We start from the raw sequence: 14,892 nt of genomic DNA, 5'->3' as shown, positions 1-14,892 counted from the left end.
TAAGAGGTGCAGAGAAAGCTTTAGGAAAGAGGAGTAAAGTTGGTATCACTCGCTAGATGCGTTATAAAACAACAAACTCTCGTTAATTGTATAACGTTTCTCAACTGAATCATAAAATGACTGAATTTAAAATATAACGTCAATACTCGGTGATTGATGTTGTAATAAATCTGGAGGTTGCTTTGTGTTTCTTGGCACATGAAATCATTTAATCTACTGTCAACTGCGATTAAACAAGCAAGTGTATGGCACATGCACTCACTTAATAAGTAAATTAATGGCATTCCAAATCAGTCAAGGTGAATTCTCCACTGAGGAGTGTGCAACGCGTCTGTTTACAGTGTGTGCGTGTGTGCAAGTGTGTGTTGAGATTCAGCCCTGGCGGGATTCTTCAGTAGGGCCCCATGTCTCCTGTGAACACGCCCCAGATAGATGAGGCAGATATATAGCCAGGACCTGCGGGTAGCAGAGGAACTTGTGAGACAAAGATAATCGCACTTGCTCACCCCAAGGGTTACCTGTGACACCCCTGCGATGACAAGAGGGCCCAGCCAAGGGGGGGCCACGTATAAAGGGACTTTGGATGACATCTTATTCGGTGCTTTGTAAAGATTGCCGCGCGTCTACTGTTTTGGATGCTTTTCGTGATTTTGGACGTGTTTTGGAGTTACCTGGGCTGTGATCCGCCGGAGAGCTGAAGCGCACCGAGTCATTAATCAGCTCTGTTGATCGTCGCATGAGACTCGGAGCCGGGCCGCAATGAGTCGGAGAACACGACGATGGATTTTAAGAGTCCTGCTATGTTTAGGGATTGTTTACTTGAAAATTGGGTGAGTTTTGATTATTTGATGCCCGATTCAAGGTTATCCCCCCAGAAACACAAGACTGTGGGTAATAACTAACTAAATGACAGACTTTTCAGCTGCCGTCAATCCTTCTCAAATAACTCATAATAAATAAAAAAAATAATTAGGACTCATAATAAGTCCTATATATTTAATCAAAAGCACATAGCTGGTTTAATAATTGACATATAGAAAATGACTTGTGACAACTGCGTGTTCAGAAGTTTCTTTGAACATAGCTCACCTTTTAACGGTGGTAAGACTCAGGCTGCAGGTAAAGTCATTAAAAGTAGGATATTTGCTGTAAAGTGCAGAATGGTGCACCTTAACCCAAGAATGTTATAGATGATACCTAATAGGCTATAAACCCGTTCAATAAATCAAAGGAGAGAAGAGCATTTAATGGAGAGAAGAGATATGCGGCAGTAAAATCTATATTAGAATTAGTCTTCATAACTATTACAGTGCAATAATAAATGTTTGATGGCTTCCTTTCTCCATGCTATTCATCCTGTTCCTCCGCAGTGGCTTCTCGGTGGTGGCCCTAGGTGCGAGAATAATCTGTAACAAGATCCCCGGTTTGGCTCCCAGACAGCGGATTATCTGTCAGAGCCGGCCCGATGCCATCATCGTGATCGGGGAGGGGGCCCAGATGGGCATCAACGAGTGCCAGTTCCAGTTCAGGAACGGCCGCTGGAACTGCTCTGCTCTCGGAGAAAGGACCGTCTTCGGAAAAGAGTTGAAAGTGGGTATGTTGCTGTCTGTTAACATTCATTTACTTTTCTAAACTGCTTTTATTTGAAATGATATATCACCACGTCATCACCAATCGATACATCCCCCCCTGCTCCTGTCTGTGATCACAATCAGATAAAGATATCAAGCAGGGTGCCAATTTAAAATTCAAAATGTTGGAAAGGAAGGACATTTATTGATTGCTTCCCCCCTTAGTATAACAGACATTTTTGTCCCTTCTCTTAATCATCCAAGTTTCTGTTACCGATATGAACTCAACAAAGTTCTGCACGTGAATAACACAAATCATCTACATTATTACACCTGCAGGTTTAGAAGCATCCCTCCAAGAGCCAGTGTCACTTACATCAGGGCCGGTTTTCCTTCAGACTTTCCCCTGAGCGGGGCTTTCTGAGCATGCATAAAAGGCATTGAAGCCAGCATTGTAACAAAGCTCTTGTGAATGTTGGCAGCGTTTCTTTTCAGCCCGGCAGAGTCTCTGGAGGCACATTTTCTCTGGTCTTTATCCTGTCTAGTGATGGGTGCCATGGCTATCACTGTAAGGATGCAGGTCTTACCACGGGTATAAGTTACAGTGAGGAAGAGCCAAGAGGAAAGCAAGACTTTAAAGGGCAAAATTACAGACACAAATGACTCCAAATCCGCCTCCCTCGCTGCTGATACAAGTTTGCTGTAAAGATTGATGAGCTCCAGCGGATCCTGCAATTATGGTTGAAGTTTAATGGCTTGATTATGGTCACTATGAAGTGATAAGATGGATTATGGGCTGTAGCGTGTTGAGGATCAGTACCAGGAAAGTCAATTAGTGTTCAGTCAAGAATAACTAATGACGATTTTATGGCAACTGTAAGTGGAAGTAGTTTTATAACATCAGAGGTGGCATTGTGAAGCCATTTTGAGAAGTATCTTCAAATATTTGTTCATATATTTTGGTTCATCTGCCAGCTAAAAATATTTAAATCGACAATAAGTCCCACACAAATACTGCGGGACACAATAGGCAGTAGGTTGGAGCAGCTGTTGGAGGCATTGTCGCCTGCTGTTGTTGGAAAGAAAGGATTATCTCTTCATGCTGCTCAAATGAAGAAAAAAGAAGTATATGGCAGTCTGGTCCTTCATGAATGAGTGGTTTTAGCCAATCAGGAGTTTTCATTTAAGTCTATGACTTGGACAGCCGTAACAAATAGATTGGTTTCAGTGTTCAGATTAGCGTAGAAGGTGAATGGTTTTAAATGAATACTATTGTTGATGCCCAGACTGAGGAGAGCTGTGTCGCTCACAGTTGCTTGAAAAGCAAAAGAGCAGTGAGCAGGGAAACGACTGAAAACTGAGGCAAGGTGCGCCTTGCAGTCCTGAGACATTTCAGACCTCAACGGTGAACTGAGCCGTCTGAGATGAGGTTGGTACAAACATGCATGTCGATAGCTCCATGAATGTTAATAAGCTGCTGCTCCCAGTTCAACCCATGAAGGATTATACGTGTTCTTTCTTTCACCCACCTATCATTTATTATTACATTGTTTTGAAGAACTCATACCATCTCTTGCGGTGAACCTGTGCACTCAGGACTGTAGGGGAAAAATGAACGTTGAAGTCAGAACTGACGGACTGCTTTGACACACCTTCTTTTTTGGCTCGGAGCCCATCGACTCTATAAAAACGTCGACATAATTGATGCCTCAATATGAGTTTTTTTTTTTTTTTTCTTTCCTCAATGGCAAAGGCACTCATCCAAGATGTTTATCAGAAACATGGCAGGTTTACATAGTGAACTGGGTGGCAGGAGGAGGCACAGAGAAGGTATGATGTTTGTGTAGCACAAACAGTGACAAGAGGAGTTTATTTACAGGCAGACACCATGGGTGTCACAATCAGCAGCTTCCTGTTTGTATGATAGCAAATCATAAATTGGAAGATTTAAACGTTTTACTTGCTGATGATTTTTAAGATTCATGCTTGTGCATTATTTGATGCTTTGACGTTGCATTACAAGGAAAATGGTCCAACTTGATTTACAGAACGTATTTAGCCTTTCTCGTCATTTGGACTGAGAACTTTGTTTCAGGATCTGTCAACATCCACAAGTCCTGCCAGATTAACCTTTAGTTATTTATCGATATTTCCGTTTGTGTAAATGATTTGTTCGCTGGACTCGGACATAGATAACAGCAGAATGAAGATTCTGATGTCATTTACCTTATGAGTCTGCCCACAATGTAACAGCTTCAGAGTGGATCAATAGTCCTTCCTTGCCAACAACCCTCTTATTCATACGGCTTTGTTGACTATACCACCAGCAGACATTTTGGTTGACGGGCAAGACCGTTTCCAGGTCAGGTTTCAGAACACGGCGGCCCTTGAGTGACATGTCAGAAAGTTTGTGATTTAAGCACCCAATCTGTTAATAATTGATCACTTTTTCCTGTTTAAAAAACTTCTCATAAACTTATTCTGCTGTCTTTAACCGAGGGAGATATTCAATCTTAACTTTTACTATTGCACAAATCTAGATGTATCTCTGGTACATTTGATTAACCACCCTTTTTTTTTCTTTTTATTCTCCTAGGCAGCAAAGAAGCTGCGTTCACCTACGCCATCATTGCAGCGGGGGTGGCCCACGCCATTACGGCCGCTTGTACGCAGGGTAACCTGAGCGACTGTAGCTGTGACAAGGAGAAGCAGGGTTTCTACAGTAAAGACCAAGGGTGGAAGTGGGGGGGCTGCTCTGCAGACGTCAGATACGGCCTGGGCTTCTCCAAAGTTTTTATTGATGCGCGCGAGGAGAAGCAGAACGCAAGGACACTCATGAACCTCCATAATAACGAGGTGGGACGCAAGGTAGGTAATCAGCTAATGGATTATGTCTGACTTTAGATATCAGTTAGGGAGTAAGACCTAAATGTGATAACGTGGTTAAACAGTGTGAGACAAACTGTTAGGGGTTTCTGCCATGCTTCGTGTGGGCGAACCTTGTCAAAGACCTGGGGACTGGGACCGTGCCGAAACAAGATGCAGGATAAAGGCCTGCTTTTAGGGGAAGAGTTGTCTTAGTGACGGGGTTTGATTACAGCCCAGATCCCTGCACTGAAAGCAGATTCACACTGTATAAAAAGGCATTAGCCCAGTCCCCTCATGATTTGCACCATTGAGGCAGGATACGTTTACCTTTATGATGACTTGCATCAGGGGTTCGGTGCTTATACATACACCTCAGTGGAGTGAGTACTTTTATCGTCATTTATTTGGCAGAAGGTCATAGTTAAACAGTTTTATGTACTATGCTAATTTTTCTGTCTGCTGCTTTGGAAACAACATAAAAATAAGATATTTTCTCAACAACCAGAATCAGAAAAAAAATCTACTAAACAGAGGGGATTACAATTGAGTGAAATAAAATCAGTAGGCTAAAAACCAAGAAGAAAACCCAGCTTGATTGTTTTCCTTCAAAAGCTTCTCTGGCACGCATGGTTGCAGGAGCTGCAGAGGCTGAGAGACTCCAGTCAGTCTACAAGTTACAGAGCTGGAGTCAAATAATGTGCCAAATAGGGGTTCAAATTAGTGAAAAATAAAAGAAGCTAACTCTTTCCCAAGTTAACCGATATCCTCTTTTCTATCTGACTCTGCCAAAATAACCTGATTCACACAACCAACACGTCCGACACAGTAGCTGAAAAGCCCCCTCGCACACAATTGTGTGGCTCAGATCATTTTCTATGTGCATTTAGGACCATGAATTCAAATGGACTTATTTGGACGGATAAATTGCCTCCCACAGAAAGGATTGTACTTGCGGATTCAAACTTTGAGCAGTCTCACTTATTTCTCTTTCTTTCTGCTAATAAATAGAGCCTCTGTTTTGATAGTCACCCCTCCTTTATTTATGCTAATCAAAAGCAGTGACATTGAGAAGGAGCGCCGTTCACAGCTCCCTTTTGGAAGACATGCAGACAATGGCTGTCACAAGTTTTAGTCACAGAACAACTGATGGATTAGGGAGCTGAAGCCAAGGTTTTCCTGAAGTGGTTTACTCAGGGAAAACTCCTTTTTTTTTTGGTCCGTGTTCACACGTCTTTTACTGTACAGCTTTCTAGCCAGGAACACGGATGTAAAGTTCTTGCTACTGGCTTGAGGTGACCATACCATGCTTCTAGCATTTTAGGAAAAAAGGAAATTGCAATTGACCTTGTTGCTAAAAGAAAACTCCATTGGCACTTCTCATTGTCATCAGCTCAGGGTTTAGCAGTAATCCCAGTCACTCGGCAGCTTGTACAGTCACTCTTGGTTTTTATGGCTTGTGTGTGGTAACTGCATACACAGAGACTGAAATCTGATACATTATTTTGGCTTCTGTGTATGTGGCATCACACTGCTGTATGGGGAGCCTTTAATCCCCAGTCTTATATTATTTGTAAGTCACGTTTTTTTTTTCTAAGTTCCATGGCGTTACGAAGAGTTGACATGTGTTTTATTCCGTGGTTTAGATCAAGTAAAACTGGAATTTGCTGATTACACTCTCACTCGGTGTGTTGTCGCTGTCTCATGGACTTGTTTTTCGGCATCTAGGTTCTGGAGAAGAGCATACGACTGGAATGCAAGTGTCACGGCGTCTCCGGCTCCTGCACAACCAAAACCTGCTGGACTACACTCCCAAAGTTCCGCGAGCTCGGCTACGTCCTCAAGGAGAAATACGCCCATGCGGTGCATGTGGAGCCGGTCAAAACCAGCCGCAGCAAGCGTCCTAAATTCCTCAAAATCAAAAAATCTTACCGGAAGCCCCAGGATACAGAGCTGGTGTACATAGACAAGTCGCCTAACTACTGCGAGGCGGACCCCTTGACAGGGAGCCTGGGGACACAGGGGAGGGTGTGCAACAAGACAATGATGCAGCACATCAGCGGCTGTGATCTGATGTGCTGCGGTCGGGGATACAATACACACCAGTACTCCCGCGTCTGGCAGTGCAACTGCAAGTTCCTGTGGTGCTGCTATGTTAAGTGCAACACCTGCAGTGAGAGGACAGAGGTGTACACATGCAAATGAGAATATTTATTGGATGGTCTGCGTGCGTGAGAAATTATGTTGAGTGTTCAAGTTTTTTTTTTTCATGGAAATATTTTACAGAATGGCTGCTTTTGCAGTTTTTTCATACATAATGACCAACTAGAGTGGTGTGTATGCAGCATGCTGAAGATGGGGCATCGTGGTTCTTTTGCACATAAAGCTCTTCACCCCTCGTCTCGAACCGTTTGCTGGGATGGCGTCAGCTTGCGAAACAGTTTGGCAAAACCCTGTTAAGGGAAAAACTGTCACCTTGCATATGGGGACTGGACCGCAGTCCGAGTCACTGAAGCAAAGATGTCAAGACTTTAAGCTGAACGGACATATGCTGACATTTTCACTGTTTGGACTTTGCCAATGCAAATGAATTATGGGGGATGTGATGCTGAGCAGGTTGTTAGCCCCTGTGCACAGACAAAATGACACAGCCATTGAGAATATTTAACACACTGTATTTAGAGAATGAGAATTATTAATATTAATTTATTCTATAAGAACTACTGATTTTTGTCCTTTATGGATCAAAAAGAACTAAATGTCATGAGGTTTTAGTTTATTAAAGCAAACATGTCCACAGTTAACACACTGGATTTGAATATGCATGGAAAATAAAAAGTCACACTGTAGAATAATGTTCCTGAAGGGAATTTGCTGTAGGCTACTCAGATCGACCATCTTGCCTTCTCATGTTTTTCTTCTCCTTCTTTGCTGCTAGTCTAGAAAACCCTACTTGTTGCGGTAGAATGCTGAATGCTGTACTGATTCTCTCCAGTGGCAAGACCCACTTCAAGCTGTTTTAACTGGAATAACTAACTCATCAGAAACATGGGCACATTTTTCCACGTTTGGTAAATATTGGTTAATAGAGTATATATATTTGTAAAATCCTATTTTTATATGAATGTTTTATTTATATCTTTTTTTCCATGTTCAGTGTCACATGCAGACCCTGAAATGTGTTTTGAAGCCCTTGTGAACAAAGCTGATGTGATGTAAGTTGGCCCGAGCTGTCACTGCCATAGCTGTACATTTTTAAAAGATTCTTTATGTGAGTTTGTGTTAAAAAAAAATCTGTGTTTACTGCATTTCATGACTACTACTGATGGAATACAGGAGCAAAATAACACTAACAAGTAATTATTCTCTTTATTGCCTCCTTGAACGTCACTTATACTCTGATCATGACAAAATAACCAATGCAAATGTCCTAAGGAAGTAGGTTTTGCCATTGTAGCTAAAACACAGTTGAACGCTTGTAATATGGAATAAATATGCAGTCAAAAATAAGCTAGTGATTGAAGACAAATAAAAAAAAATTAACTTTATCATATTCAGAGGAGCTGTTGCGCTTTCGTAGCATAAATGATTTGAAATGTTAATTAAATATGAATCAGTTAGCTAATAGAGTCATTACATGTACTTTAAACATAAAATTAAATCTTATTGGAATTAATATAGCCACATTACGGTTTGTGCCAGTGTACAGCAATTTGTGGTTTGATGAGATAAAGATGATTGTTCTCCATGTGGTCACCATGGAGATACATCAGTTATTGGAGGACAAGCACAATGTGTGCAACACACGGGAAGTGAGAGAAGTTCTTTGAAAGGGGAAAGTTATTCAGACTTAATTGAGGGTCCATCTTGCAGACTGGGAAGCAGCTGAATGTGTGTGAGGACAGAACTGTTTGTGCTCTAATGGCAGGGTACCGTTGTAATTGATGAGGCCGGTTTGGGCAGACGTGTCACACTGATGACTTGCTCAGTTTTGGGGGAGTGGGAGCTGTCAGGTGATAGATGACTCGCACATCTGCTTCATTCACTACTGGGCCACGAGTTGCTACAACAACTCCAGAGCGGCGGAGAAAATGCAGGGCGGTTTCCAAGAGAGGCCGGCCTACGTGTCAGGGAAATGTTAACGATGCTAAAGCTCACAGTCGTTACAGATTCCACTCTCATCGGCCTGGAAGTGGAGTAAGAAGACGGGTCTGGAGCTGTTGACGGAGAACTTGCTCCCAGTAACACCCCTACAACTGTCAAATGTGATGCAGCCTGTAAAGGTTTCACCTGTGCTGGGTCTTAGAATGCTTTTCCAGTAAAAACACACCTTCTTATATGAAAAAGTTGAGAAACGGAGCTGAGAATTCTGGTTTGACTCATAGTAGATAAGCCATATCATGTGTCAGTGTCGGTGATTATCTACAGAGAGGAAAAAAAAAGGGAAAGGGGCGTAAAGGGATAATAACAGAGGCATGTCTGTCTGACAAAAGCTTTCAGCTTTCATAATGTTGATACAAAAGACTTGTAAGAAAAGGCAGCTGCTCAAAAAGCTCTGGTTAAAACTAAACCAGGCTTTTGTGTGCGCAATTCACGTCACATGATCCCATGAACAATACTAATGCATCTTCAGCTTCTTTGTGTGTGTCACCTATTCAGTGTCACCTGCAGTACGTGAACATTTGAATAACACTCCCTAAATCACAGCTTCATGTGGACACTTTGAATGAATGTGTCAAGCTAGCCGTAGGTTATGCTAATATGGATTAATCATGAACATGTCACACCTTTGAACCTGTTAATTACAGCATGTCATGTCTTTTTATTTATTTTTATTATATTTTTTAAACAAACAAAGTAGATCAGATATTGTGCCAGGTAATCCACCTGCAGTGTTTCTCGGCCAGGTGCAGTCCACAGTTACTTCATCCCAGTTTAATCACAACCACAAAGTGCCACCTTCTTTGATATTTCAGCATATGTCAGACACCCCGCAGGATCACTGACATGCTGATTATACTCTCAGCTGTATTTCCCCATAAACAGGGCCGGGTCCATGCCAAGATGTTCAGGGGTGTAATATCCATGTTGCACTGAAGTGGGGTTGTGTTACCCTTTGGAGTTTTGTTTATGAGCACACACACACACACGCACACGCACGCACACACACACACTTTGCATCACCTGCAGTAATTGAAAATTGGTAGCAGCTACAGATTTATGGTTGGTAGTCTGGCTCACTCCCTTTGTTATCGCTGGACGTCTGCCAGAGTTTTACCTATCTGCTCCCATGACCTGCTACACCGGGGCCGCTCAGCGCTGAGCTCCAGTCAGTAATTAGTGTCAAAGCCAACAATGAGTCTTTAAAACATACTTAAGCAAGACCCGTCCTGCTCTGTGTTTTATCATTAGATCAGCCTTGACAGCACGAGCGAAGACATTTATAGATGAATTTATACGCCGATGCAGACATTTGTTGAAACCAATGACTGAGTTTAGGATTAAACATCTGTTAACAGTCAACAAGGTGTATAGTAGGTTCATAAGTTACACATGAAACCCGGATAACATCTTGGACTTTATTTCCCAAAGAAAATCTACAAATACTGAAAATTCCAACTGGTGAATAAGGAAATGACTCATAGTTACATTCTGAAAGTGCTCTTGAATCATCTTACAAGGCTTTCATTAACACGTGGCTTTAAGTGAGGGTGTGTTTGCTTCAACTGTTTCCAACATTTCACCCAAAGAAGTGGACAGTGGAAGTTAAAGACAAGAAAATATGCTCTCCAGTTTTTCTCCCCCAATTGCTCTCTCTGACCATAAATCTTCTGACACATGATTATGTCAGTCATACTTTTGTTTTTCCTCTGGTTGAGACATGCACAAGCACCTGAGTGCTGCACACTAAATTGCAGAGCACAAGGTTGTCTTTATGTGATTCCAGAGATACTGTAAAGGTGCAGGGCTCATTTGTGCACCCTCTTAGCTGCGTACTGTTTGAGACTCTGTGATGCAAGGTGAAGATAGTCAACAATATCCACTCCCCGCAAGAGAGATCCACAACTGTTTGGCCCTAACAGGGTCTATCTGACTTCCCATGCCCTATCTGATCTTACAGGTAAACACACGGTCAAATACCCTCAGGGCATTGTCAGCAGCATTAAGGTAAGGAAAGGCAGGATAAGCTCTCAAGGGGGGATTGTACAATGTTTTAAAGAGTATTCTAACTTGCTTAACCTGCTTTTGAAGGCTTTTCAAATAATAAAACATGGTACAGTAATGCATCTGAGAAATGGTGTCATATGAACTTTGTGTGAGCTTGTTAAAAGCTGCCTTTGATGGTGTGTAGCAGTGCATCTTCACATGATCTGAGCACCCCATATGATACTTTTCTTTTTTTTGAAGAGGTTTGGAACAGGAATATGGAGGGCCCTCATACCTGCCCCCCTTCCTTACACACACACACACACACACACACACACACACACACACACACACACACACACACACACACACACACACACACACACACACCCACACACACACACACACACACACACACACACACACACACACACACACACACACACACATACATCACCTGAGCTAAGCTTACAGTAATCCTCCAACGTCTCAGGCGTCCTGACACGGGATGTTTTGAACAAAAACACCAAACTCACTACAGCCCTGTAAGACTCAGAGGCGCTTAAGAAATATCAAAGATCATCCAGCGTCATATGCCAGTCAGCCGGTCTGTAGGATTCTTAACCTGACAGCCTTTCCTCGACCTTCCACGTCACAAAGTCTCAACCTTTAAATGAGCATGGAGATAGTACCGACATGAATCTTGAAGAAAAGCAAGCCGGCAGATCTTGATGCCACACGATAAATGAATCAGTCATTGCTGCGGATTTTCCCACTTCGTTATTTCTTTGACTGTCTTCACCATCTAGGTAAAGGTGCACAAACAAGCTGCTGGGAATCATACTGCGTGTGCTTCCCCGATGGTGTCATAACTTCCAAGCTCCTGACTCGTGGTTGAGTTCAGAGGGAGTTGCATTGAATTCTCTCCTAGCATCTTGTAACCTGTCCAGACACGCTCCTAAATGTATCATTGCAGAAAGCCATGAAACAATTTGAGCTGATGCTGCCAGTTTAAATAACTAAACAGTGTGGTCAGAGCTATTATATCATTAATCTTCTCCCTCTCTCAACTCATGCTTTGCCAAGATATGGAAACACCCTCACCTTCAACCAAAACGAGGTAAGGAGATACATGAAAGTACTTCTTTTGATATGTATCCCACAATGCAGGTGACAAAAGTGTTTTGAAGTCTGAGCCACAGACCTTTTCAGTCATGTTATCTTCATGTCTTTCCTTGCTGCTGGATTGAAATTCATATTCCAGAAAGGATTTTGAAAGGAACCGATCTTACTGTGACAACGCACAGAAAATGCGCTGTCCGCAATTTTTTTCATACGGGTCACAAACCCAGCTTACAATTGCCTGCACAGTTCTTAACACTGATGTCATGAACTGTAATAACCACTTCTATGGGAGGTTTATGTCTGTGGTTCCCTGTAAATAATAGCTGATGTTGGCTGTAAACAAGTCTGCTGTCAGATGGGTGCTTTCTCAGGTCATTTTGCTCATTCTTCCAAGCAAAATACTTTCCATTCGTCACCCCCCCCCCCCCCCCCCCCCCCAAACAATGTATCACTATTAACTTCCAAATCCACTTAAAAAGGAAAAAGCTGAAGTGACACAAGTGGGCAAAGTGCACTGTGTGACCTCTGAGTCGTGCGGGTCGCTCAGTGACAGTGGTAGATGATCCTACAGTTCAGCACCGGGTCAGAGGTTTGTCTGTAGGGCAGGAGGAACACAGCTGGATGCTCTGCACCGAGGTCAGCTTCAGTGATGGTAATGAGATAAAGGATAGGACAAAAGGGAAACGGGATAAAGAGGCTTGCGCAGGGGAGCTCACTTTCACCCATCTTTAAAGATTTCAGACTCTCTATAGCTACAGTATGTTGATTTATGGTTATTGTACTTTTTATATTGTTGTTGTGCTCTTTACAAAACAGTGTTGATGAATTACAAATGACTTTCTTTCTTCTCTTTTTCTCCCTCTCTTTCTTCTACTTTTTTTTGGTCATATCATTAGTGATAGTGTCCTCTTGGCCCTGTGAAATCCAGAATGAAAGGCTGATGGACAGAGACTCCAAATACTGTGTCAGACAAATACAAACGCATTAATTGGGTTCTGGCAGTAAATCTTAAAAAAAAAAAAAACTTGTTAAACATTTCCGGTGATATCAATAGGGCACATACAAATAAAATTGCTTTGCGAGAATAAATAAAATGTCATGGTTTATGTGTCTGTTATAGTTTCCACAAAAGAAAGCATAAAAATATGATCGGGACTGTGATCTGATGTCACCTGTGATGCTGGAGGAGGGAACAAAAGCAGCAGAAGTGTTATCATGCAGCACACATTCCACAGTGATCACATCTGTCATAAATCACTGCTCTTTAAAAGGACAGGTGTCTGGTGAGAGGATGAGAAGGCTGAACAAAGGAGAGACTACTGTGACAGAAACTCACTGAAAGTGGAAGTGGGTTTTCCTTCCACATGAGCCAATGGTTTCTGCTGAGAGGACACCTGCATAGCTGACTGGGAGAGTGCTATAATGGGTTTCCTCTAAAAAAAGTCTCAAATAAGGTTTCCCACAACTTTAGGCTTGAAGATGATATAAACCAGGTCCTGCAAATCTTTGTAAAAGAAAAACAATTTTTTTTGCACCCAAATGTAAGGTTGTCAACTATCAAACAGCATTAAAATACCAAAATGCCTTCAATTCAATGTGCAATGATGGAAGTATTGGACACTTGGGGGCAGTGAAAACACAAAACCTGTAAACAAAATGAACAACCCTACCTTTGAGTTGACGTGGTTGTCAGTAAACAGCTGCTTATTTACACATCCAGCCATCCAGAGTAGCATGAGGACGCATTTGTAGCTCATTTTCAGGCCACCTGGCAAATGTTGGGTGTAATTTTAAGCGCAATATTTTTAAGAGCCTTTTTTCTTTTTTGCCTAAAATGCTGAATACTGTGGCACACAACTATATAAAGAAAGCAGTAAGGGTGAAACAAATCTTTAACATTGCAGGCCGTGACACAAAAACAACGACCCAAGAGGAAGATTTCTCCAGAACCAGGTGAGTTTTCTTTGTGGGTTTGTTCTCCTGAGTGACTTCTTTCACGTCCTGTGAACCATCTCATCTACAGATGCATTGATTAGAGCTGCTTTAAAGAACAAGTGAACATCAGTGCAACAAACAAACAAACCTGCAGAAGAGCCTGCAGAGGTGACATCTGATCAGAGCATCAGAATGTTGGAGGTGGGAGGCTTGCAAATGTGACAGTGAGATACATATTGATCCATCAGGCAAATGTGCTGCAGACTAAAGGAAAGTTTGGCAAAACCCAAAAGTCATATATGTATATATGTATGCATTTTAATCTTGCTACAGAGGGTGTTTTTTGTGTGGGTGTGAGTGTGTTTCCTTCACCAGCCCTCTTGACAGTCTAGCCATATTTTATTGATCCCTAGAAGAAAAAAAAAGAATAGGACTAAGATCACAGACGGTGGGACGTGAAAGACCAGGACAGAGTTGGACATGAAAGAGCAGGAAAGGAAAGACATTGATGGGTGCAGTCTGGTGACTGTGTGATGTGTTGTGGTGTGTGTGAATGAGTGTGTAACGTGTTAGGACAACAAAGTTTTCAACCAGAAGAGGACAGAAAAAAGGGGAATATTCCCTTTTCAGTTGTTTAAAGGGGACCTATTATGGCATGTAATATCTATTTTAAACAGGCTTTGAATGTCTTAAAAACAAGCTTTTGATTGTTTTTTCTAAATAAATTAGAAATTCAGCCTCTAAACCATGACTTTATCATCCCATTCTCTAACCTCCTTCTCTATGTGGGATTCTGAGTGGGCGGGAGGCTATGATAATGAGGCACTGTGCTGATTGGCTGCCTGAATGACGTGTAGCAGGGGAGGGCACAAAGCATCTCTCTGGGCAGAAGAGCAGCCGGCTGCATACACTATTAAACCATGTCCTAACTGCATGCAATGCGAGCGAGCGTCAGCAACAAAATCAATTCCATTGCTTGACTTTCTATTGGACTGCCCTAACTGACCGCGAGTGACGCAGCTCTGCAGCGCGACGCGGCACCGTTTTGAGCTGAACATTTGTCGGACGCCCTGCTTCTTCCTGCCGCTCGCGTTGAAAGCCGGTTGAAAGCGCTGTAGGAAACAGTAATGATGAGGAACGGCTGATCCAGTTAGTTGAAATGAGAAGTTATCTCTATGATACTTCCTCATTTCACTACAAAAACCTCAATAAAGTGGCAGCTGGCTGGAGGGAGATGGACAGAGAGCGT

At 42.3% G+C, this 14,892-nt stretch overlaps 1 protein-coding gene across 1 annotated transcript; it reads left to right on the top strand.

The window, feature by feature from the left end:
* The first annotated feature begins 442 nt into the window (after positions 1-442).
* Positions 443-7,757, top strand: LOC133457025 (protein Wnt-7a). The gene is made up of 4 exons (XM_061735839.1): positions 443-830; positions 1,371-1,594; positions 4,168-4,439; positions 6,165-7,757. Exons 1-4 carry the CDS (start codon positions 760-762, stop codon positions 6,639-6,641), a joined length of 1,044 nt encoding a protein of 347 aa, XP_061591823.1. The 5' UTR covers positions 443-759; the 3' UTR covers positions 6,642-7,757.
* Positions 7,758-14,892: the final 7,135 nt, after the last annotated feature.

Source organism: Cololabis saira, chromosome 12, assembly GCF_033807715.1.
Source record: "Cololabis saira isolate AMF1-May2022 chromosome 12, fColSai1.1, whole genome shotgun sequence".
Taxonomy (NCBI): Eukaryota; Metazoa; Chordata; class Actinopteri; order Beloniformes; family Belonidae; genus Cololabis; species Cololabis saira.
Note: the sequence above shows the minus strand (reverse complement) of the source record. Positions and strands in the feature narration are given on the sequence as shown.

What these genes read in the sequence shown, in the direction of transcription:
- LOC133457025 (XM_061735839.1), top strand. Translation starts at nt 760, where the DNA reads ATGAGTCGGAGAACACGACGATGGATTTTAAGAGTCCTGCTATGTTTA. An exon ending in CGGAAAAGAGTTGAAAGTGG is followed by an intron (nt 1,595 to 4,167) that starts GTATGTTGCTGT and finishes TTATTCTCCTAG; the next exon opens with GCAGCAAAGAAGCTGCGTTC. An exon ending in ATAACGAGGTGGGACGCAAG is followed by an intron (nt 4,440 to 6,164) that starts GTAGGTAATCAG and finishes TTCGGCATCTAG; the next exon opens with GTTCTGGAGAAGAGCATACG.